The sequence below is a fragment of the Dipodomys ordii genome, unplaced genomic scaffold (genome assembly GCF_000151885.1).
Source record: "Dipodomys ordii isolate 6190 unplaced genomic scaffold, Dord_2.0 Scaffold62, whole genome shotgun sequence".
In the NCBI taxonomy this organism is placed as follows: domain Eukaryota; kingdom Metazoa; phylum Chordata; class Mammalia; order Rodentia; family Heteromyidae; genus Dipodomys; species Dipodomys ordii.
Genome location: NW_012267278.1, coordinates 4,640,377 through 4,664,865, shown reverse-complemented (window position 1 = coordinate 4,664,865; position 24,489 = coordinate 4,640,377). Strand labels below are relative to the sequence as shown.

Here is a 24,489-nt window from a genome sequence, read left to right as displayed (position 1 = left end):
GGCTATCAAGTAGCCTCAGTAGTACTGGGCCAATGAACACCAATGAAATTGACATAGCTTGTGAGTCTGTTGTCATTTAGTACATTCTAATATTGGGGGAAAACACAGGTGTCTGTTTCTGTCATAGCCCTCAGAATCGCAGAAGGAGCACAATACTCATCTGCAAATGCATAATACATTTTTCTACAAAGAACACAGACTACATGTGATCCTTAGGAAACCAATTTTCCCAAGCTAAGAAGGGCTCAGATCTGCAACTAAGGATCTGTGCTTTTCTTATTTACAAGACTATAGTAATGGTATCAAGCAGGGTCCTGTAGGTGGTGGGCTGAGCATTCACTGTGAGGCATTCCCTGCCCAGGCAAATCCTGGCCTTTTTAGCCTGTGAAATTGAAATGCTGTAAAACATTTCCATTCGTTGTTTATGGACATTCTTTTTACTCAGCAATTGTTGTGCTTCCTGTGAAAATGTCTTTTTAAATGGTAAAGATTAAGTCTGAGAAATTATTTGTAGCAAGAAAATAGTTTTCCAGATTGGCATATGATTGTTTCATACATTTATTCTAGTTTTTAGTCTTACTTAATAACTTCATAGGTAAAAAGAGTAATCATGCCTGGCTTTCATCAGAGGTTGTAGCAGAAAAGCAACATCTGGCCTCAAAGTCAACAGGGCAAGACAAAACATGGGAGAAAATCTGAATAAAAACCTTTGAAAAAGTCACATTCTCCAAATTCTGAGGCAAGCTGTCCATCATCATTCACTCCCCCTTCCCAATTGTAAATACAGTAAATAAATAAATATATACAAGAAAAATTGTAAAATTTATTTGCAACGCAGTAGTTGAGATGAATAAAAATAACTGGCAATGGCATCATTCCTCTGAATCTGAGTTACAAAAATATTAGTGAACTCAACTTTTTATATTTTGCTATTTCATTTTGGGGAATGACGAAGATACTTTTAATAGTTATAAAACTTCATATTTTGACGTCAGTTATCACAGTATCGTCTGGAATTCCGAAACTGTTCTGTCAGAGGTGATCTGGGCATTTCTGGACTTGACATATGATAGTAGTTGGGTAATCGAATATCATAGTGATAACTTTTTCCTGTGTATACCCTGTCATTCAGGGCATAGAGTTTATCTGCAATGTCACTGCCAATTAAAACTGAAAACAAGCGGGAAATGTAACGATGTTGAGCAAAGAGCAAATATAATTTCTTTCTCCTCCAAGATACATATCGACAATCAGTTTCTGCTGTGAGGGTTACCTGAAAAAAAGGTAAGACCACATAGAAAACAATGAGGAAGCAAGATATTCAGTCACATTTTTTCTGGTCTAAATTTTAAATGAATTTCATTTGCTTTCTTTGTAAAAACTCCAGTTGATTTATAATATAGTGTGAAGTAGAAAAACTACTTTTATCACTACAAATAATTTATAAAATGAATGATCATAATGTTGTACCTATCTCCAGCTTATCTTTTTTTCTGGTATGAACTTATGATTCACATTTTGCTGAAGGAAAAGCTCTTGATATTAAAAGCAGAAAACAAATTAACATTTTAGACATATATTTAAGTTAGTTCTAAAGGCTGCAAACACTTAACCCTATTTCTCTAGTATAAAAGAGAAATCAAATGCATAATTTGCATATGTATATAAACCTTATTTACATACAGATGAGTACTTTATGTATTAATTCATAGGAAAACAGTCTAGTATGATAAATGGAACCTACTGAAATGATTATTTTTCAAAGCTATCAGAGAAGTGACAGTTGTCACCCCATTGCTAGAAAATAACTAAATGTCATCAGTATTTTAAATTAAAAGCATCATTTATTTAGTAACAAATGCTCTTTTTAGTTCTTGGTGTCTTCTAAACTGTTGGCAGTGTTTAGTTTATAGTCAAATCTAAATTAATTACATTTAATCCTCAAATATGAGGTTATGCATAGGAAATCTCAAGAATCTTTATCATGGACATCTTTGTTTCTGTACCAGCACTGCAAAATAAATTCCAAAGTTAAAGTAAGTTACTCTTGTATTTGCTGTTGTTCTATTGGTTTGTTTGTTTTTAGCGCAAATCCTAATTATCCATTTGGAAGAGGAAGTATGAAACATGCAGTCTACTTATCCCTTACCTGAAAAATGCCTTCCTCTGTGGGTCTCAGTGAGTCCCACTCAGGAGAATCCAGAAACTGAAAGGGGAAAATGTAATGCAGAAATTCACCATCCACTGTCACCCTGACCCTGCCAAACACAAGAACATCAGTTAGGAGTCAAGGAGAAAACAGATCATGACTAGTGGGAAGGAGATGGGGAAATATATTTCAGATCTCTGCTGATTTTTCTCTCCCCTAAATTTGTGATGGGCAAATTACTAGATTCGTAGACTAGATCCATAGACAATAAGTTAACATAACATCCTGTGAGATTAGTACATACTCTCTGTCTGTGAGCTATTTTGCTTAAGGCTAGTGCTCTACCATTGGAGATCAGAGTCTCACAAACTGGCCATGAGATAAAGAGTATCATAGCCAACCCAGGCTGCCTTCAAACTGGATCTTCAGCTCTTAGCTTCCTGAGTAGCTAGGATTACAGGAGTGGGCTACCAGCAGCCAGCTCCCATTCAGGAATCTGGACTCTTGAATGAAATTCACTTTTTTTTTTCCAGATAACTCATCAAGTGGCATGTTAATAATGAATGCCTACTTATGGGTGTGGATTGTACTTCAATTTTAAAAGTTTAAATATGCTCTATTAAAATTTGCAATTAAGTAGGAATATGTAGGAACATAAAGGATCTGCTATAAATATATCTGTAAACTAAGGTTTTCATCTTTTTAAAAACATAAAAGGCGTACTATTCCTTCCTCCCTCTACTTTTCAGAATTTAGATGAATTCTAAATATATGCTGTGTGTGTGTGTGTGTGTGTGTGTGTGTGTGTTTTCAAACACTGAGTCTTGAACTTGGAACTTCAAGATCTTGCTTGGCTTTCTTGCTCACAGCTGGTGTTCTTCCACTTGAATCACACCTCCAGTCTTTTCTGCTCAGGCTGGTTTTGAATTTTGTTCTCCCAGATCTCAGCCTCCTATCTACAAATATTCTCCTTCCCACTTCTAACAAGTGGGAAGTTGCTAAGAATTTACTGACAAACTTGGTAATGATTAAAATGAAAAGTTCTCTGCTACTTAAAGAAAGCCCCATTGAAGAGTCTATTTAAAATTCTTCATGTGCCAATGTAAGTTACTCGATGCAAGCAGGCATAGTCCTCTTCTTGACTCTCAGTGATAAGTTAGGAAACAAATGTCATACTCAGATTAGTAAATTCATACTTCATTTTTTGTGCCCTTGTTTTTGTCAGTTGGGCTTGAGCTCAGATCTGGGTGCTAAGCTTTTATGCTCAAGGATAGTGCTCTATCACTTTGAGCCACAGTGCCACTTCTAGTTTCTTGGTGGCTAATTGTAGATAAGAGTCTCCCGGACTTTCCTGCCCAGACTGGCTTTGAGCCGCAATGCTCAGCTCTCAGCCTCCTGTGTAGCTAGGAATACAGGAGTGAGCCACTGGCACCTGGCTCATCCTTTGGTTTGAAGATCCACATCCTTTATTCTCTAAGACAAAGGAGTATGGCTCTAGATTATTTCCTACTTTAAGTAAATAATACCCCGTCTTCTACATGATCCTATTTACTGCTAATGTCTCAAAGACTTTCCCAAGGTTCAGGATGGTAAATGCCACCCAGTACGACCCTGCACCAAGGTGGAAAAATATGATGCAAAGAAACACACACAGTGGATATAGAGGAAAGACATGCAGGCACCAAGGGTACAAACCTTCCTGAAATAAGCAGGGAGAGTTTATCAATGGAAGTTTTCCCCTGCATGGCGTAACAGTGCTCTTTTTCCAAAGTAACCACTTCGGAGTTCAAAGCAATTGTTCTGAAGACAGGCAAAGAGATCCCTAAGGGCTGGAAAAGGGAGCTGTACAACACCTGAAATTCCCGGGCAAAGGTTACACTGTGCACTTGATATGCAATGTGAACGAACTGCATGAAGCAGATGACAAAAAGTATGAAGTTCCAGGAAAATATGTCGGCAGCACAGACATCTACCCATGCCCAGACTGCAGAGCAGAGGAAACCCAGCCCCAGCAAACTGAAGACATAAAGGAGCCCGAAGAATCCACTGCCACCCATGAAACCTACTACAAATAAAATACTGGCAAGGTGATATATGGCTCCTTCGGCCTCTTGCTTCCAGCTTGTGCAGACTGGGTGCTCATCTATCAGGTTCTTCCATAAACTCAAATTCTTTTCCATGGCTCTCCCACTGTCTGCTTCACTTTCCGATTGATGTGAGATGATATGGAAACAAGTGCTTAAATTCTCTGCTTTTTCATCATTCAAGGTTTGCTGTCTTCACAAAACCCAGCAGACATTGGAGCTGTCAGTGAGAGATTAAGAGATTTGTGGGTCTGGAAGGTGAAAACCTCAGACTTGCATGCTAGTTTCTTCAGGTTCATCCGGATTCTGATTTAAATAGTCCGTAGATACTTTGCTACTCCCTGTGCAAGGGGAAAAGGATAAAGGGTCTAATTAACCAAAAACAAAAGCAAAAAAGGTACTATAATTAATGAATCAACATTAGTTAATGGATGTTGACCATGTATTTCTATAAAGTTGGAGTATTTTAAGCACAAATGCTGCCGTTTAGTTACATTTTTATCATCTAAAAGCATGTGGAGAATCTAAGTGGTCTACAACTAGTTGGACTGCACAGCAGTGATTCAGTGTGATTGCTGACCTCTTGCAACAATGATAGGAAATGCAGATTCACAGACCATTTCCAGGCCTATTGTATCAGAGTTGCTGAAGATGGAGCCCGGGTATATTTTGAACAAACTTCCCCTGTAATTCTGATGTATGAGTCTGTGGTCCTCCACGGCCTACCCTTGGAGGGGAAATCTAGAGGATATGTTATTCATTCTACACATGAAGAGTTTGAGACTCTGAGAGGCCAGTCATTTATCCAAAGCTACACAAAGATTAGTGGCAGGACAGAACTTCTGCATTGGTAGCCATGTGCCAATTCAGTCCTGTGACTTCTCATGAAGGGTATTTTAAACTTAGTACTGCAGGGAGTTCTACCCAATCAGTAAACATAAAGAAAAAAGGGGGTCAGATCTGAAGAACACAGACTGTGAAAGAAATCATGTGAGGAAAATGTAAATGGAGTACAGTTTTATGTGGCTGTATTGGTGGCTCTTTCAGATTAAAGGTTGCATCTATACAATAAATAAATATGAAGAGTCCTGTTACTTCTACATTTATTTACCAGATGGTCAAAAATGTTACTGACTCTGTTTCTCTGCACATATATTCTTCCACCCTTTCAGCCATATGGTGCAAATGCTAATATGTGATCTGAGTCAGAAGTGAATTAGCTGTGATGGCAGAGTTCCAGGATACATGTAGTGTTTACCAACAGGTTCCCTAAAAATACTGATTTCAATAGATTCATGAGGTTATTGTTGCTGTTATTATTATTTTGTCAGTCCTGGGGCTTGAACTCAGGGCCTAGACACACTCCCTGAGCCTCTTTGTGCTCAAGACCAGTGCTTTACCACTTGAGCCACAGCGCCACTTCAGCTTTTTTTTGAGTTGTTTATTGGAGATGAGTCTCATGGGGACTTTTCTGCCCTGGCTGAATTCAAACTGTGATCCTCAGATCTCAGCCTCCTGACTAGTCAGGATTACAAATATAGCCATAGCAACATTCAGAAGCTTTGAATGTGTATGCTATATTTAGTGTTTTATTTTTGAAGTAGGTGCTTTCCAGAACATCTGTTAATAAAGTATCAGGTATCACAGATCTTGTCCCAAAGGAAGAAAAAATACACTTCCTTTTTTTAAAATTAAAGAAAGTCTTTATTAAACAGAAAGGTTTACAGTTAACATAAGTCAGGCAAAGAGAACATTTTCTTTTGGACAAAGGGAAGGGAAAAACTGTGAGAGAATGGGTGTTGTCCAATTTTTTTCCTTTCTAAACAAAATGTAAAATCGCATGGCTCTAGACTATTGCATGAAGAAGAACTTGTCAAAAACATGTAATTAGCAGTGATAATTGTGATTACCAGCCTTTCATTGCCAGTCTCCATGCTGACTTTTAAAACGATGATATTTCAGATCAGGATACCAGACAGAGACATGCAAGCCAATATTGAAAGGAATTGCTAATAGGGCTTTGAACTTTGGTTTGAACTGCCTTAAATATTTATAATCTTCAACAAAATGTAAAAATGATGCTAGTTGAGAAAGGCTGTGTAAAATTGTCTGTGGGAACTCAGAAGCAAGCCAACAGGACTCTTGTCACCTTAAAATGGTTGTTTTGAGATTTGAGAGATATATTAGGGCCGCTACATTCCAGAACTGTGAGCACAGAGCAACTGTGCTTCTAGCCCTTTCCTGTCTACTTCTATTTCATTAAGCTATGACCAGGCCATCTTTCTATCCTTGACACTGTATTGCTCAAGTGTGCTGACCTGCTCTGATTAAATTACTCCCCACCCAGCTTTTCTCTACTAGCTGTGTTTTTATTCAGTCACCAAAACAGATGTATGTTATTCGAAGAGGAAGAACTGACAGGGGCAGGTGATGGGCAGAAGCCATCCTCTGATAGACACCAGCCACACTGCATGAATGTTGGACATGATTCATGGACCAGCTGCCTGCCTTAAAGGCACTCACGCTGTAAGTCAAGTTTGTGCGTAAGTTAATGCTGAAATGCCTGAGGAGTGCAATGGATTTCTTCCCTGCCAAAGGAGCACACTGAGCTACAAAGGATAGAGACAAGATTCAGTGCAAGCACAAGATTTCCACGCTCATACTCTAATTTTTTTTCATTTTAAATTTTCAGACAGTGGGTTTTAATGGCATGAGAATACTGAATGAAAGGCAATATAAACCTGGTGGCAAATTGATGAAGATGAGTTCAGAAATAGTGTTTATCTGCTCAGCGCTTCTATACATTTGACACTCCACTGCCTGAAGGGAGGCAGAATCTAAATCTTCCTGTCCAGGTTACAAATGAGAAAAGCAAGGCACAGGGCAATGAAGTCCCTGATTTCAGGTAAAAAAGAGGCAAGTTAGTGGGAATGCATGGCCTCACGGCCCAGCATCATCCCTTGCCAACAGGCGAAGCTGCCTTTGAGGCTATGAATCAAGAAGTATGAATGTGTTGGGAAACCAAAATGGAATATTCTTCCTGGATAGGCTTGCCAGGAAAATAAAAAACCCTACAGCAGCTACTGAAGAGCTGCTGCCCCTGCTTGTTCTGCTCAATCCATCATGCTTAGAATAATGCTGGAGACATAGACAGGGCTCATGAAAGATTTTGCTGTATTTTTATTTAGTATTGATTCTTCTCCTAGACTCTGAATTCTAAAGGGCAGCAGGGGCAAAGACAAATGTTTTTTGTCTTTAAGTTCAATGAATGTTGATTGGATACGTTGGGAGTGCACTTCACCTCCAACATGAGATGCTCTACCAACTTGTGTTCCATAGGGCACAGACGTGGGCCAGTTTCCAAGATATCTCAGCACAAATAAACTGAGGAACGGGGCTTCACTTTTTCTAAGTATCTGACACAACTCTAAATTCTCAGGGAATCCTTTTGTCTGTCTACAACCTTGAGCTTAAGAGCAGTTTAATTACTGCTGTGATTAACAACAACTCTGGTAGCCAATAGTACTGAGTTACTTTTGGGTTGCTAGGCAACACCATCAGCTCAAAATTCCATCAGTGTTCAACTTATTAATTAGAATCCAATCCCAACCTCAGTATGCGTTCCATATGCTTAATTCTTATTTTCTTAGGATTTTTTTCTTCTTATCTTTTCAACGAAGATGTGCTACACATATTTTAAGAATTCACTCAACAACCTCACGGAGAAAGGTGCCATTTTCTGCACTGTGCAGATGAGAAAACAGAAATTGAAAGCAGGTAAATAAGGCATTCAGAGTCACAACACTTACAAAGGAACTGAGTTTCTGCCTAGCTCTGCCTCATTCCAAAGCTCACACATCACCTAGACTACATTATTTTGCTTCCAACCTACAGTAACAGTATTAGAAACGGTAGGTGCTTAGTCTCTTTTCTGCTACTGAAATGAATCCTCGCATGTTTGTTCATCAGTAAAGCAGAAGCACTGTCACCTTTTTGCATCACTTTAAATGGTACTAGAAGGTTCAAATGAGAATGCTTGTTTTAATTTTTTGTAAACTTTAATATATAGAGATAAACTATTGCTTGCAGGCCATAGAGCTGAGCTTCTAGGACTAGTGTAGTTTTAGAAAAGCCTTCCCTTCCCAGGTGATTCCAATTGAGGTCAGAAATATGGATGGGTTTGCAGTATTTATAATATGAAAAACCTTAGTAGAAGGTAATACATAACTTGGTCTGCTGGGTGGCTCAGGTACGGGTATGCCCTTTCCCCCAAACTTCTCAGGGATTTTGTTATGCAATCCAGAGTTAAGAACTTTGTGACTGATTTTAGAAAAGGGAATGTGGAGGCACCTAGCCTCACGGTCTACCTGGCTTCCATCATATAGTACTATATTGACCACTGATTTTCTTTCCTGTTTAAAGCATGGCAATTTGTGTTTCTCAGGGAACATTTTTAAGCATTTCTTACAAAGAAAACATAAATTGTGCATTAGGATAGGTGTAATATATCTTTATTGATTGGTCATTTTTATGTATATTTTGACATATATCTGAATTTGGAAATGAGGTCTGCAGTAGTCTTTCATAAATGCTTAAATTGTGTGTGTGTGTGTGTGTGTGTGTGTGCAGGTCCTAGGGCTTGAACTCGGGGCCTGAGAGCTGTCCCTTAGCTTTCTTTTGCTCACAGCTAGTACTCTAGCATTTGAGCCACAGCTCCACTTCTGGTTTTTGGGTGGTTAATTGGAGTTAAGAGTCTCACAGACTTTCCTGCCTGGGCTGGCTTTGATCTCAGATCTCAGTTTGAATCTCAGTTTTAAAGCAATGCTTAGAATACAGTTCTGGCATAAGCAAGTAATGTGTTAGGAAGTCCAAGAGGATATGACCAATAGCTGAATCAGTGATTTAAATGTTGAATTAGAAAAAAGAAAGGACTATATATTAGACTAATAGGAAGAAGTGAGGGTAGCTATTGACAGTTCAGAAGTAAATCAGAGGAAAGGGGAATACAGTTTCAGTCATGTCTAACCTGATGCTCGTGGCCTAGAAGAATTCACAGCAGAAAGTAAGGAGCAGAGTGGCAGAAGAGAGATTTAACAGCACACGCACACAGGGTAAGATTGGAGTCAGCAAGATTATTCAAAAGCTGGATAGGAGACAAATGAAGTTTGATCTTAAATGCCTTAGATAGATATTCAATTGATAGCCATTAGCCAAATGTGGGCAACTGATCTCCCCAAATGTGGTTGGTCTGAACTGAGAAGTCTTGTTCACAATGGATTCTGAAGACAGTACAGAAGAATGTCATTAATAATTCTTAAGTTCATTACATTTTGAAATGAGCATTTTGGAGACAGACATTAAATAAAACCTATTATTAAAACTATACCCACCTGTTCGAACTTTAAAAAGAAGTTACTGGAAAAAGTTAAATTATATATGTAACTAGTTTATATTTGCATTATGTATACTTGCATTATAATTCTATTGGAGAGTGTTGATCTACAGCTTCTCAAGTAACAGTAAGAGGAAACATTGTACTAACAGTGCATATGTATAATGCATGAAGAAATGTGGAAAAACTTCCCAAGATTATGAACAGAGAATTGATGTGAATGTAAATTATTTTGGCAACACTCTTCACATGCAGCAGCCAGTCAGATGAAACAAAGCAGAGATGCCACCATCTGATTTCTGCATACCTGGGTGGTGAACCCCTAACAAGGAATATATACCTTTTCCTTTTACCTGAACAGAGTTCTACTTTCCAAAGCAAATATATTACTTGGTTGATTTTCTCATTTCATCTTCTGATGATTCCTCAGAGAAAGGAAATCCCAAACAATGCAGAATTCCCAGACAATCTCGTAGTTTTATACAGACAATTGGATTTGCGCTTCTGAATTCTTGAGGGGCTGCTCCAGCTGTTGCTTTCATACAGTTGGTAGAGACTTCATGAACCACTAGATTGCAGAATGTGCTAAGCCTTGGATTCTGCCTACTAATGAGAGCATGGACCAAGACTCCTTGAAAATTGTTTTTCAAAAATATGCACACTGACTACACTGGAGTTGTCTCATTTTCATGTATCAGTTGACGTCACATTTGCTTGTTCTCAATATGTCTGGTCCCTTACTTTATCACACACTTCAGCAGGCAGAATTTTAAGAGGGTTTCAGAATTCTTGCCTTTCCTGGTACATACATATGCCCCGTGTAAGTCCCTCTCTTAATGGTGAAGCCTAGGAATGCTATGGGACAGATGTCCTCGTAACCAGGTAACCATGGCAAATGGCAGTGGAATAGTCATTCCCATAGTGATGCTAAATTATGCAGGAGTACACCAGAGGACTTGAGAGGGACTGGAAGAGTATGTTCCTATGGGCCTGGAAGAGGGCAAACAATCAGTTCAGGAACAGCAGGAAGGCTCTATGAACTGAAAGAACTCCCAAAGAAGAAGACAACTTGCAAGATAATTGGGACCCAAGACCTATTATCTGGAGAAACTGAATTCTTCTAGCCACCTGGATTGCAGGCTTGTAAGGCCTACACAGAGGATTCAGCTCAATACTGACAGCAGTCCTGACCACAGAAACTGAGATAGCAAAAAATGTTGTTTTTAAGCCACTAAGTTTCTGGCAATGTTTTATACTTCAACAGCAACAACAACAACCCTCATCACACACATACAAAAATATTCACTACAGCCAGGCTTCAGTGGTTCATGCCTGTAGTCCTAGCTATTTAGGAGGCTGAGATCTGAGGATCACAGTTTGAAATCACCCACGCAGAAAAGTCCGTGAGACTTATCTCCAATTAACTAATAGAAAGCTGGATGGGAGGCATGGCTCAAGTGGTAGAGTTCTAGCTGGGAGAAAGAAAGCTGAGCAAGTGTGTGAGGCCCTGAGATCAATCCCAAGTACTACAAGGAAAAAAAGAGTATTCACTACATTTGAGGCTTTTCACTAAATTAACAACCTATATTTTCATAGCTACGCATGTTAGGAAAGCCAGGAAGGAATGGCTCCTTAAGCATTTGTAGAAAACAAGACAACATGAGAATGGAGTCCTGTGGCTTCCAGCAACGCAACAGAGTTTTTTTTTCATGCAGTCAAGTGGTCCCAACTCTACTACTTCACCTGAGTACCTGGGCACTTTCTAGAATAATTGTAACAGTCTTCTGCCAATCTCCCAAACTCCTCCAAAACCATATTTCCTTGCTTGACTTTCAGATCAATTTGTTCTTTGTGAAATTTACTGTACAGATAAGATAAACGCTGGCTTTTCAGAAGTAGCCAGAGACCAACGCTCAAAATACAGCCCGTGATAACTTAAAACAAATATTTCGGTCATTTTTCTAATCTATGTGATTTCACATACAATTAAGATTATCATTATTTTATCAGTGAGAAATTAGTGCAATAGGCAGCCATCTTCTCTTACCTATATACTACTATGAGTATCTAGCAATTACTGAGCACTTATGATTCATTGGATATATATACTGAGGATCTTAAGATGATAGCATGACATTTAATCCTTACAATTCTTTTATTTCCAGTACCAGAGTTTGAACACTGGACCTTGTGCTTGCTTGGCTTGTTTGCTAGGCTGGCACTCTACCATTTGGCCCATGCCTCCAGCAGGGTGGGCTGGGAAGGTGGCTCAGTGGTAGAGTGCTTGCATTGCATGCCTGAGGCCCTGGGTTCGATTTCTCAGTACCACATGAGCAAAAAAGAAAAAAGCCAGAAGTGGCGCTGTGGCTCAAGTGGTAGAGTGCTAGCCTTGAGCTGAAGAGCTGAGGGAGAGTGCCCAGGCCCAGAGTTCAGGCCCCACGACCGGACCCCCCAAAAAAAAGAAAGAAAGAAAGAAATAGAGTCTTGCAGACTTTGTTGCCCAGGTTAACTTCAAACTAAAATCTCCCAGATCTCAACAGCCTACCTAAGATTACAGACACAAGCCACTGGCATCCAGTTTCCCCCACAACTTTTTTTGAAGTACAATCATTACTTGCTATATTGCAAGTCCCCTTATTGCAGCTTCATTGTATTGCAGGTTTTTAAAAAAGAATATATCTAATTCTGTATTGCAGAGTTTTCACTATATTGAGGACTATAGGTATTTATATAATATTTATTTTAATTAATTTTGCCTATGAATTAAAAACAATATAAAAATGTTAATTCAAACATATTAAAAGAATATTAAATCAAAATGCAGTATGCATTTCATCAGCAGATGAATACTGTACTGTACTGTATGCAATGGAAATGCAGTATGCCACTGCCACTTGTACAAGTTTGCCAATGTGAGATTATACGCAGCACACTATTGGCTGCTGATGGACCAACACAGCACTGTGTTCTGTCTCATGGGTACTGATTGGTTCCGTAACTGTAGCATTGATCTGTTTGCTCTCCCACACTGTGTCCATATGTTCAGCATCTCTCTTTTTAGTCTACTTCACATCAATGTCTGATCACTGCACTGTAGTGTTTCCCTACAGTGTTGTGCTGTTGTGAACTTTTTGTGAACATTTGGATTTATTTCAAACCCTATGATGCCACCCAAACATTCTGCACCTTCTAAGGCTTCTGGCAGTGAACCCAAGTACCAGAGGAAGATGGAATTTCTTGATATGTTAAAGAAAGGAAAAAGCTACGTAGCTGTAGACCTCCATTGTGGGATCAATGAATCTACTGTTTGCTACATAAAAAGAAGAATAATATTAGGTCTTCCACAATGATGATGACTTTTAACAAGACTGCAAGTAGGGTGGTCACTTTCTACAATAAGACCATGGTAGGATGAAGTCTTCATTGACCCTATGGATAAATGTCTTCAGGAAGAAGAATATCTTGCTGGATAACAAAACCATCCAGATAAAGGCCAAGAAACTTTATGATAGTTTTGTGGAAAGCACAGATAATCACAACGGTGATGAGGATAATGACACTGAAGAACGACCAATGAGTGTTTCTCCCACAAGAGGAACCCCATTCAGTGCAGTAAGGGCTGGTTTGATGAATTTTAAAGACACATTGGACTCAAGAGCATTTCTCTGCATGGAAAAGCTGCCTGTGCGGATAAAGCCAAAACCGGGCATAGGTGAACATCATGTTCAAATCCATCATGGAGGAAGTGATCTATAAGCCTGAGCAAGTTTTTAACATGGATGAGATGAAGTCAGCAAGAAAAGGATGAGCAAGATGAACTACAGGTTGGAGAAGAAGAGAAGGCTGGCCTAACACTCGATTGTCTTGCAACCATGACCAGAGAACTTTAGTGAGTGGCTGACAAATGGGACCCCCAGATGCTTTGTTCACTGCACTTCATAAATACAATTTAGAGTGGCATGTCAGTTTATAAAAACCTTTCACTCAGATGAAAGCGCAGCGCCAGCAACTCCCATAACTATATTCATTATTCGGACAAAGATATCAGCTATGCCTATGCCTTTAGTGGAAATAGAAGTTACAGCTCAGGGTGAAGATACTGCACCATCTAATGAAGTGCCTGATGAAGTGGTGTGTACATTCATCTCATCATCATCACCTTCATCACCATCAGTACTGCGCAGCTACATAGTTCATGATCTTCATCATTCAAGTACAGTATATACTTCACTGGTGAGTACTGATATAGAAGTTTATATGTTGTTAACATTATATAGGTTTAAGCATGTAAAAAGCGTTTTAAGAGCATGTGAACTGATAGTAGTGTGGGAAAGGTTAACAAGAGAGTGGGAAAGGTTTATAAAGCCTTAAAATATATATAAATAAGGACAAGAACCACATGATCTTCTCAATAGATGCAGAAAAATCATTTGACAAGCTCAACACCCCTTCGTGATGAAAGCTCTAGAGAAACTAGGAATCCATGGAACATTCCTCAATATAATAAAGGCTGTATATGACAAACCTATAGCTAGCATTAATCTTAACTGTGAAAAGTTAAAACTATTTCCTCTAAAATCAGGATTGAGACAAGGATTTCCACACTCTCCACTCTTCTTCAATATAGTATTGGAATTCCTAGACAGAGCAATAAGGCAAGAGACAAACATAAAGGGGATCCAAATAGGGAAAGAAGAAGTAAAACTCTCCCTCTTTGCAGATGACATGATCCTGTCTTCAAGGAACCCCATAGACTCCTCTCTCAAATTACATGAGATAATTAAAAACTTTGGCCAAGTAGCAGGGTATAAAATTAATCCACCAAAATCAACAGCTTTTCTATATGTCAACAGTGATAAGGAAGAAGCTGAAATCAGGAAAGCACATCTTTGTAATAATCTCAAAAAATAACCTAGTAATTAATTTAACCAAAGAAGTGAAGGACTTCTACAATTAAGACTTTAAAAATCCTGAAAAAGGGAATCAAAGCAGGTCTAGGAAAGTGGAAAAACCTCCCATGCTCCTAGAATGGGAGGATTAATATTGTGAAAATGGCAACATTGCCGAAAGCTATCTACAAATTCAATTCAATACCCATCAGTATTTCAACAAGGTTCTTTAATGAAATAGAAGAAGCAATTCAAAAATTCATATGGAATAACAGAAGACTCCAAATAGCAAAAACATTCCTTAGCAGGAATAGCAATATCAAACTTCAAACTCTATTATAAAGCCATAGTTATAAAAACAGCTTGAAACAGGCCTGAGGATCAATGGAATAGAACTGAAGAATCAGAAATAATCGCACAGACCTATGGCCATCAAATCTTTGATAAGAGAGCCAAAATCATCAGAGGGAAGAAAGATAGCTTCTCCAACAAATGGTACTGACAGAACTGTCTATACATGAGTGGAAAACTGAAGTTAGATCCTTATATATCACCCTGCACCAAATCAACTCCAAATGGATCAAAAACCTCCAAGTTAGAGCAGATACCCTGAAAATATTACGGGGGATACACTAAAGCTTGTTGGTCAAAACTTCCTAAATAAAAGTCCAAAAATATATCAAATAAAAGAAAGGTGGATAAATGGGATTGCATTAAACTGCAGATCTTTTGCATGGCAAAGGACATAGTTAGCAAGATAAATAGATTGGAAGAAGATCTTCACTAGACATATAATAGACAAGGGCCTAGTATCTAAAATATACCTAGGGCTCAAAAAATTAAGCCCCCAATAACAAATCCTCAAAGAAACCACCACCCCATTAATAAGTGGGCTAAAGAATTAAAAGCGATTTATCTGGGAGGAAATAAAAATAGCCAATAGACACATGAAGAAATGTTCAACAGCTCTAGCCATAAAAGAAATGCAAGTCAAAACCACATTGAGATTCCACTTCACTCCAGTCAGAATGGCCATTATCAAGAAAATAAATAATAGATGCTGGAGGGGATGTAGCCAAAAGGGAATACTACTACACTGTTGGTGGGAATGTAAACTGATTCAACCACTCTGGGGAGTGTGATTTTTTTTTTTTTGGGTGGGGGTGGTCCGGTCATGGGGCCTGAACTCTGGGCCTGGGCTCTGTCCCAAGCCACAGCGCAACTTCTGGCTTTTTTTTTTCTTTTTGCTTATGTGGTGCTAAGGAATCGAACCCAGGGCCTCAGGCATGCAAAGCAAGCACTCTACCACTGAGCCACCTTCCCAGCCCCGATTCAACCACTCTGGAAAGCAGTATGGAGGTTCCTCAAAAGACCAAACATAGAATTCCTGTATGATCCAGCAATCCCACTCCTGGGCATTTATCCAAATGATCACAAAAGTCCACACTAAAGCTACAGCACAACCATGTTCATTGATGCATTATTTACCCTAGCTAAGATATGAAACCAACCCAGATGCCCCTCAGTAGATGAATGGATCAAGAAAATGTGGTATATATGCACAATGAAATTCTATGCTTCCATCAGAAAGAATGGCATCACCCCATTTGTAAAGAAATGGAAAGACGGAAAAAATCATATTACGTGAGGTAAGCAAGACCTAAAGAAACACAGGCTCTGTGGTTTCCCTCATTTGTAATAATTAGTATATGTCTAGGATATATATATATATATATATATAATTAGTATATATAATAGATTATATCATATATATACTATCATATAATATTATATATTATATGATATAATATATAATATCTATATGATGTATTATATAATATATACAATTAGTATATGTCTAGTATATGTCCTAGCAGATGAGTAGAATAGCTCAATAACTATGTACATATCACCATATAAAATGATACAAATTGAAATGAACTCAAAGAAATGGAAACAATAGGGTTTTGTTTTGTTTTTAATGTATTGTGTGAAGTTATTTCTTAGTTCATTCAGGTATTTTTCCTTTGGTTTATCCCCCATTGTTACAATTTTTTATTTTGGTACCCTATTTTGGATATACGTTTATCTGATTTGGAGAAGGGAATGGGAACCACAAAATTATGGGACAAAGGACAAAGAGTGAACCAATGCAACAGTGATACTCATAAGACACTATGGGGGCAATGAACTTTACAACTGGGGAGGGAGTTGGGAGAGGAAAGTGGGAGAAAATGAGGGAGGGGGTACCACTGTTTGGCAAGAAATGTACTCATTACATTATTTATGTAACTGTAACCCCTCTATCCATTACCTTTACAATAAAATAAAAGTAAAAAATTATATATATATATATATATATAGTTGAATGCCATTTAATTAAATAAAGTAAAATGGCTGCTTATACACACACACACACATATATATATATAATAAATATAATGCTGCTACTTCACAGATTTTCACCTATCGCGGGGGGTCTCTGGAACATAATACTTGTGATAGGTGAAGGATCACTGTATTTTATTGTCTCTATTTTACACATGAGAAAACCAAAATCACTAGGTAAAGTAGGTTACCTAAGGACACGTAAGTGATAGAGCTCAAATTTACTCCCACGCAGGTGTGGGTTCCAGTTTCTGCTCACTCTTGCTCTCTCTCTGTCTTCTGAGGACTAAGCACAGGGCTTTGCATATACTAAGGAAGTGCTCTACCAATGAGCTCCATCCTCAATCTAGGGTCTGCTCTCTTAACTACCATGCTGTATTGTTTCATGGATATAATTCAAATCTGAATACATATCCGGATTGACAGGAACAAATTGACAATACCCTCATTTTCTTCCTTCAATTCATCTAAATGTCTTCTTATGATACACATCTTTTTGAGTCACAGAGGATGAGAGGTGGGTCTTACCAGTTGAAACACTCCACTTGGTCATTCCAAAACCACTCTATTAGAAGAAGCAGCAGGAAGTCTATTCCCAGGCCTGCTGCTTTAACTTATTGCTGGCTCTGTTCAAGCTCATATCCTGAGAATGGTTAAAAGTACAGCAAGAGGCCATTCCTTCTCATCAGCTGCTAAGACATCATGTAGTAAGGCACTGATGAAAGAGGTAAGGGAAAGCAGGTGCATTCGATGGCCTATTTGTTATTGTAAACAAACAATGGAAACATGCTGTCCTTATTCCAAGTGACCTATATGCTGCAAATGCACACATATGTTTTCTGTGTTTAAGTTCTCAAGTTCTTTCCTGGTGAACAGCTCCAACAAGATCATGTGCTAGCTAACTGCCTACCATCTTTGCTTTATTCTGGCTAAATGACCAGGTGAACAACATACCTAGGTCAGTGGATTCCATTTTGGTCCTTAGTCACAACTGGACACTTTCAGTGCAGGGAATGCAAGAGTAGGTACCACTACTGAAAGTGAAAAGTAAAACTAGACATGGAAGGTCAAAATGTATTCCTCTAGAGGCACTCTTTTTCTTCCTTTCCTCTTCTCTCTCATTCTCTCCTATCTCCTCCCTCTCTCCCCCACCCTCCTCCTCTCCCTTTCCTTCTCCTCTCTTCTTCTTCCTTTCTCTCCCCTTCCTTCCTTTCTCTTCCCCTTCCCTGCCTTCAAAATTGAAAATTGGATTCAATGTGTACCCTTCCTCAATGAATTCCTACATGAGTGCTAGAAATGCTGAGCTGTCCACAGCTAGGGCTGAAAGGAACATTGGTGTTTAGTGTGATGGTTTCTTTTTATGCTTGTATACATAAGGCTAGTGCTTCCTCTTTGGTTAGAAGAAAAGACTATTAACTGTGAAGTCTTAAATGTTGACATTTGACAGTCTTCCCATTCTATTTTTTGTACTTTATTGTTAATGACTTAGCAATATCTGAACTTTTACTTTCAGACACAGACTTCTCTCTCTGCAGTGCTGCCTAGGATTATGTACAGTGTGGATTATTCCCCTATTCTTGCTGCTCAAAAGTTAGCACCTCTCAGGAGATTACTTCCTAACCAAATTTGGTTAGAACCAAACCATCCAGGCTGTTAACTGGGCACGTTTTTATGTAGTAAAGCTTACAAGTGTAAAAGAATAGCAAACATGTCCTTGGAGAATAATATATGATGAACCAGTGTTGACAACAGGTATTGAGATGTGTGTGTGTGTGTGTGTGTGTCCAACATGGCTCAGTTCAGCTGGTCACCGTTTTATGCATTCACCCAGTCTTTCTGGTGGACTAAGTCATGGGTATGGAAACACAAAAGTTGCATCATGCTCAAATCATTCCCTAATATGTCAACTGAATTGGAACAATGCACACTTGGGAAACATGCTTCATAGCATGATTGACTAATCATCAGCACTCAAATGACCAGTCACTAATCAATATATGTAACAATTCAAATCCCTGCCCTCATGGAGCTTGCATTTTACTGAAGTTGAAATATTGATACATTTAAGCCTTGTTTCCAAATTATGAGGTCTATTTTATTTAGGTAAAAGTATATCCTGTGTCAGACACTGGTGGCTCACACCTGTAATCCTAGCTACTCAGGAGGCTAAGATCTGAGGATCATGGTTCAAAACCAGTCCCGGCAGGTAAGTGTGAGAAGCTTATCTCCAGTTAACCACCAGAAAACTGGAACTGGAGCTGTGGTTCAAAGTGGTAGAACACTAGCCTTGAGCAAAAGAGCTTAGAAGCAGTGCCCAGGCTCTGAGTTCAAGCCCCAGGACTAACTGGGGGGGGGAGATATACTTACTTGCAAATTAACTACATAAAACTCATTTCAAGTCCGTTGGTCTGTAATGAATTTTAAATAAATGCTACATTTTAAAAGATAGTCTAAAGTCTTAAAAATCAGAAAGCAAAGAAGCTTATTTTTAGAATTCCCATCAAAAACCAACCTTCCTCCCCCAAGTTCCCAAATATTTTATGTGCTATCAGAACAGCATATTATATATTAGCACATACAGTTCAAGATAATAAATGTTTGTAGGTTTATGCAGGGATAAACTATGGGGAACACAGGCAGCAAAGATGGTGCTGAGAGGGAGTTGAGTGGGCAGAGCCCAATTTACTGTAGAGCACATGGGCAGCAAAGATGGCGCTGAGAGAGAGTAGAGTGAGCAGAGCCCAATTTGCCTTACGATCAGTGGATCAGTGCATGAAGGCTCAGGTGCATGATAGGGTGTGACTTTGACAGTGATTGGTTCCTCTTCCTCCCCTACCATGCCACCCGCCCTTTTTGGCTTTAAAGGAGTTTTCTACCTGCTTGATTTGGCTCCCCGCTGTGTCAGATTGTCTCCCTGGCTGAGGGAGGCTGGGGAACCCGGGCCGCTCTTACCTTTCCTTGGACCCAGTCCGTCTTTCGTGGGAGGGGCGAAGACCCACTATGTAGTAGTACTTTTCCCTAATTCCTTAGCAACAAAACTGTTTCTTAAGGAAATAATGAAAACCCTATCATTTTCTTATGGATTTAAAGATAAAGATGTAAATTACACAAAACTGAAAATACTGTTTCATTAAATAATCGAGAGTTTCATTCAATAATTAAACAACCTGTAAGAGTCATCTTTTTATAAAATTAGCCTGTACAAACATTTTCTTGGCACATTATCCTTTTAATGATGTGCCATGCTGACATTGTGATACATATAAATATATTTGTGCACACAGATATTTATAGGTACACATATATGAAATACTAATATAGCTAATATATCTACCAAAAACACATTGTTAGCTTAAAAAATTGTTTTAAAAAGACCTTAGTTCCACACAGTTCCACACAGATGAATATTATTTAAGTATTTATTTTCTCAATTAGATTTCTTTGGTTGCACAGAAATCAGTCCTTGGTTTTGGCTGGTCTACACAGTGACCTAAAAATAACAAGAACTTTTAAAACAATGAGTGTGAGGTTGTGATCAAAGAGGAGAAGAGCATGGTACAGTAGAAACACAGAACTAGATATAAAAGCACCTGAGCTCTAATCCTGGCTCTGGTATGGGGTTTCTCTAGGCTTTGGTTGTAGGAATAATTCACATGTTCATCTCCAGGAGACACAGGAATGCTTTCTACAATAACCAGACAGCCAACACAAATGAGGGAAGTACTGTGCAGGGAAAGCCACGGGCACTTTCATGCCCATGCAAAGAGAAAAATCTCTCCTCAGTTCCAGCTGATTCTGCTGAGGGAACCCAACACTGTCAGACCACCTGCTTATTCAAGAGAAGATTTGATGAGAACTCTGCTGACTTAAAAAAATGCCAGTAAGTAATAATTTTACCAACACCATTAAGAGCCACTGCTTATAATAGGCAAAGCATAAGAGGCCAGGTCTGGCTGCACATTGCCACTCCACACCTACAGAACCAAGCTCTACGAAAGGCCCTGTTAGGTCAAACAAATCGTGACCTAACTGTTTCCATTTACACACATTTATGGTTAGCTCTCTTAATTCCCGAACAACATTTGTTGATCGCTTTCCCCTGCAGTGGAATCAGAACCTTCACATTAAACTTGCTTTCCTTCCTAAGTATGGGTTAAAGAGGGTCCACTGGTTGATAGGTTCTGTAAGTAGCCAAGATATCATTTAAACCTGAAAATGAACACAAAAGATGGAAAAGAAAGCTGGGACCCTACAGCAAGTTAAAATTCTAACAGGAGGTTTAAGTGTTTATGTTTCTTTCTTTTTTTTTCTGTAGAGATTAAACTTCCTTTTCTAACAGATGAAACTAGACATTATCCATCATTCATGCACTGTGGATTGCAAAACAATTATAACATAACAGTTGCTTGGAATTTGCTTCTAACACCAACCCTCCCCCAGCTTGGATGAAGGGAAAAAATATAAGTAACAACAGCTAACATCTGTTGAGTAGTAACTATGTCAGAACCTGCAGGAAGTATTCCTATATGTTATTTCATAGCTACAAAATACTACAAGCAGGAGGGAGAGAAAGCTATTTTCCAGGTTTTAAGCAAAGAAAACTCTTTTAAGAATGACTTGGTCAAATTAGGATCATAACATCCTAATTCCTGACCTGTTGTTTAGACTCTGCTAAGTTTTCATTTATGAATGTTACCTTTTTAGTCATTTAGACAAATTCTAGATATAGAATTTTAATCATGATATGGCTTGACTGAGTTAGTAAACATCAAGAATAGAAAGAAGGGCTGGGAAGGTGGCTCAGTGGTAGAGCGCTTGCCTTGCATGCATGAGGCCCTGGGTTCGATTCCTCAGCACCACATAAACAAAAAAGAAAAAAGCCGGAAGTGGCGCTGTGGCTCAAGTGGTAGAGCGCTAGCCTTGAGCTGAAGACCTGAGGGACAACACTCAGGCCCAGAGTTCAGGCCTCACGACTGAAAAAAAAAAAAAAAAAGAATAGAAAGAAGACTTCAGAACTGTAGCATGGAGGGAAGCTTTGATACTTAATTTTGGCATCTTCACAGCCACATTAGATCCTGGAAGCTAATGGAGGAAGGGCTACATAATTCTAAGGTAAGGAAACTGTAATGCAAAGTGTTTTAACCAGCCAAACAGTAATTCAAATATAGGAATAAGATGCACATCACAAACATAAAAAGACCCAGGAAAGACACCCTTTGAAGGAAATGATCCCTTTTGAAACACCTCCTCCACCAACCTCCCCCCACAAAATACACATATTAACAATATCTAGCCAAACCAGTGTTAATATCAAAGATCCTCACATGAAACATTTCAAACCAAAAGGGAGAATATAAAACTACCAATCACGTGTCTTTTATAACAGAGAGCTACTGTCAAAACTTGATGTATTTTATTGATCTTGGGATGTATCCAGAATCTTGTCAGTTTGGAATATTAGTTTAAGATCTGTTATCTCTCAGGATGTAGAAACATTGCAAGGTTTTGTTTTGGTGGTTGAGATGGTGTCTGTATAACCCAGACTGGTCTTGAACATATGATCCTTCTGATTCAGCCTCTTGAATGTTGGGATTACAGGTATGTACCACCATACCAGCAATTCCTTCACTTTCACGCCAAGTCTCTTCTTCTAATTAGCTTAAAAAATGTAAGAAAGTACCTTTATTATTATCATGAAAGAAGAAAAACTTTAGAAAACCTGACCATTTATTTGAAAAACCACTCATTAATCAGGCAGCACTTTGGACAGCAAAGTTTTATACTCAGGACATGGAAGCAAAGCAAGAATCATCTGATTGGCTACAGCGATGCACCTACCTCCTTTGGGCATGGTGCCATGAGGAAAAGGCTGATTGTGATTGGCTGAAGCTTGGCAGTTTATGATTGGTTGAAACCTGGCCATTTGTTACAAAAATATATAATTTTAAATTGTTTCAGTTTGTTTGCATACAAAATTAGGTTGCAGTTATAAAGGAATTCAAAGTAAGGAAACAAGATTAAAACTGGTGGCCTTCAGCTTATCTAACAATTCTATTTTTAATAAAAACTGTTATATCTGTAATTCTTATGTTTATGTAATATTTAATAGGAGAATTTAATAATAGAATTGTCTTCTATCAACATATTTTCTATCAATATATTTTTACAAATGCATAGAAAGACACATCAATGATTTTTATTTAAATGTTAAAAATAGGGATTCTTGGATGGTGGAATACTATTTTTACTTTTTCTTCTTAAATGAAATATCTATACATTCTTTTTTTTGTTTTCCTTTCTTTCCTTTTTTTGTCAGTCATGGGGCCTGAACTCTGGGCCTGGGTGCTGTCCCTCGCTCTTCAGCTTAAGGCTAGCTCTCTACCACTTGAGCCACAGCGCCACTTCTGGCTTTTTCTGATTATGTGGTGCAGAGGAATAGAACCCAGAGCCTCATGTATGCAAGGCAAGCACTCTACCACTGAGCCACCTTCCCAGCCCTATCTAGGCATTCTTTACAGTGATTTTAGGAAACAATTCTTTACAGTGATTTTAGGAAACAAACAGTGATTGTATATTAATCTGAAAAAATTAAATATAAAAATTTCAAAGAACTTAATAAAAATCTGTGACCCCTCCAACAATCAAAACAAACAACAACACTGTTAAAGTTTCTGTAGATCATTCCATATTAAAGAAAAATCCAGGCTACTTTGGCCCATCCACTCCAAATAAGTAATTTGTGTTACTTCATATTTAAATATCTGAAATATCTATACCAATGAAAATGCATATAATTTAAAATGAAATGCTCAATTAGACACATTGTAAGAATCACACATTTATGAATAATTTTAAATAGACAAAAGGAGAAAATCATTTATAATAAGCCTATTCATGATCTCCTATTACCATTATCCCAGATTCAACAAAATATCAAGGCTTTGTGACATCAATTTTTTTTTTTTTAATTTCAAGCAAATACTGAGCCAGGCTCTGGTGGCTCACACTTGTAATCCTAGCTACTTAGGAGGCTGAGGTCTGAGGACTGAAGGTCAAAACCAGCCCAGGCAGAAAACTCTGTGAGACTTTTATCTCCAATAAACCACTCAGAAAAAGCCAAGTGGTATAGTACTAGCCTTCAGGATAAAGAGACTCAGGGACGGTGCCCAGGACCTTAGTTCAAGCCCCAGGACCAAAGGGGAGGGGGAAGCAAATACGATAACCTAATACTCAGCCTAAAATCTTAGGACAAGAAACAAATAGCTGCCAAAAAAGAGAGGGAGAATCAAGATTGGTTGTGCTTTTCCTGTGCAAAGACACCAGATGTTATACCTACCAACCCCCCCCCCCCCTAGCTAGGAGTCACAGCAACTCTGTCATTTAAATATTATTGCAGGTCAAGAATCCCTTATCTCCAATGCAGAGGTTTAATGTTTTGTTTTTTTTCCAGGTAAGCATCCTTAATCATTAAAAAAAAAAAAGTCTTCATGAAAACATCTCAATCTGGAACTTTCTGAACATCCTATCAGTCCTCAAAAAGTTTCAGTTTCATGTTTTGAGCCAGGTGCTGGTGACTCACACCTGTAA

General features: G+C 38.5%; 1 protein-coding gene across 1 annotated transcript; it reads right to left on the bottom strand.

Annotated features, from left to right (window-relative positions):
• Positions 1 to 805: 805 nt before the first annotated feature.
• On the bottom strand, positions 806 to 23,401 carry Popdc3 (popeye domain containing 3). Its single transcript, XM_013022404.1, has 5 exons — positions 23,390 to 23,401; positions 19,855 to 19,859; positions 3,845 to 4,574; positions 2,150 to 2,258; positions 806 to 1,273 (listed from the first exon to the last, which is right to left on the bottom strand). Exons 3-5 carry the CDS (start codon positions 4,327 to 4,329, stop codon positions 992 to 994), a joined length of 876 nt encoding a protein of 291 aa, XP_012877858.1. The 5' UTR covers positions 4,330 to 4,574; positions 19,855 to 19,859; positions 23,390 to 23,401; the 3' UTR covers positions 806 to 991.
• Positions 23,402 to 24,489: the final 1,088 nt, after the last annotated feature.

What these genes read in the sequence shown, in the direction of transcription:
- Popdc3 (XM_013022404.1), bottom strand. Translation starts at nt 4,329, where the DNA reads ATGGAAAAGAATTTGAGTTTATGGAAGAACCTGATAGATGAGCACCCA. An exon ending in TCCCTGCTTATTTCAGGAAG is followed by an intron (nt 2,259 to 3,844) that starts GTTTGTACCCTT and finishes TGTGTTTGGCAG; the next exon opens with GGTCAGGGTGACAGTGGATG. An exon ending in CAGAGGAAGGCATTTTTCAG is followed by an intron (nt 1,274 to 2,149) that starts GTAAGGGATAAG and finishes CCTTTTTTTCAG; the next exon opens with GTAACCCTCACAGCAGAAAC.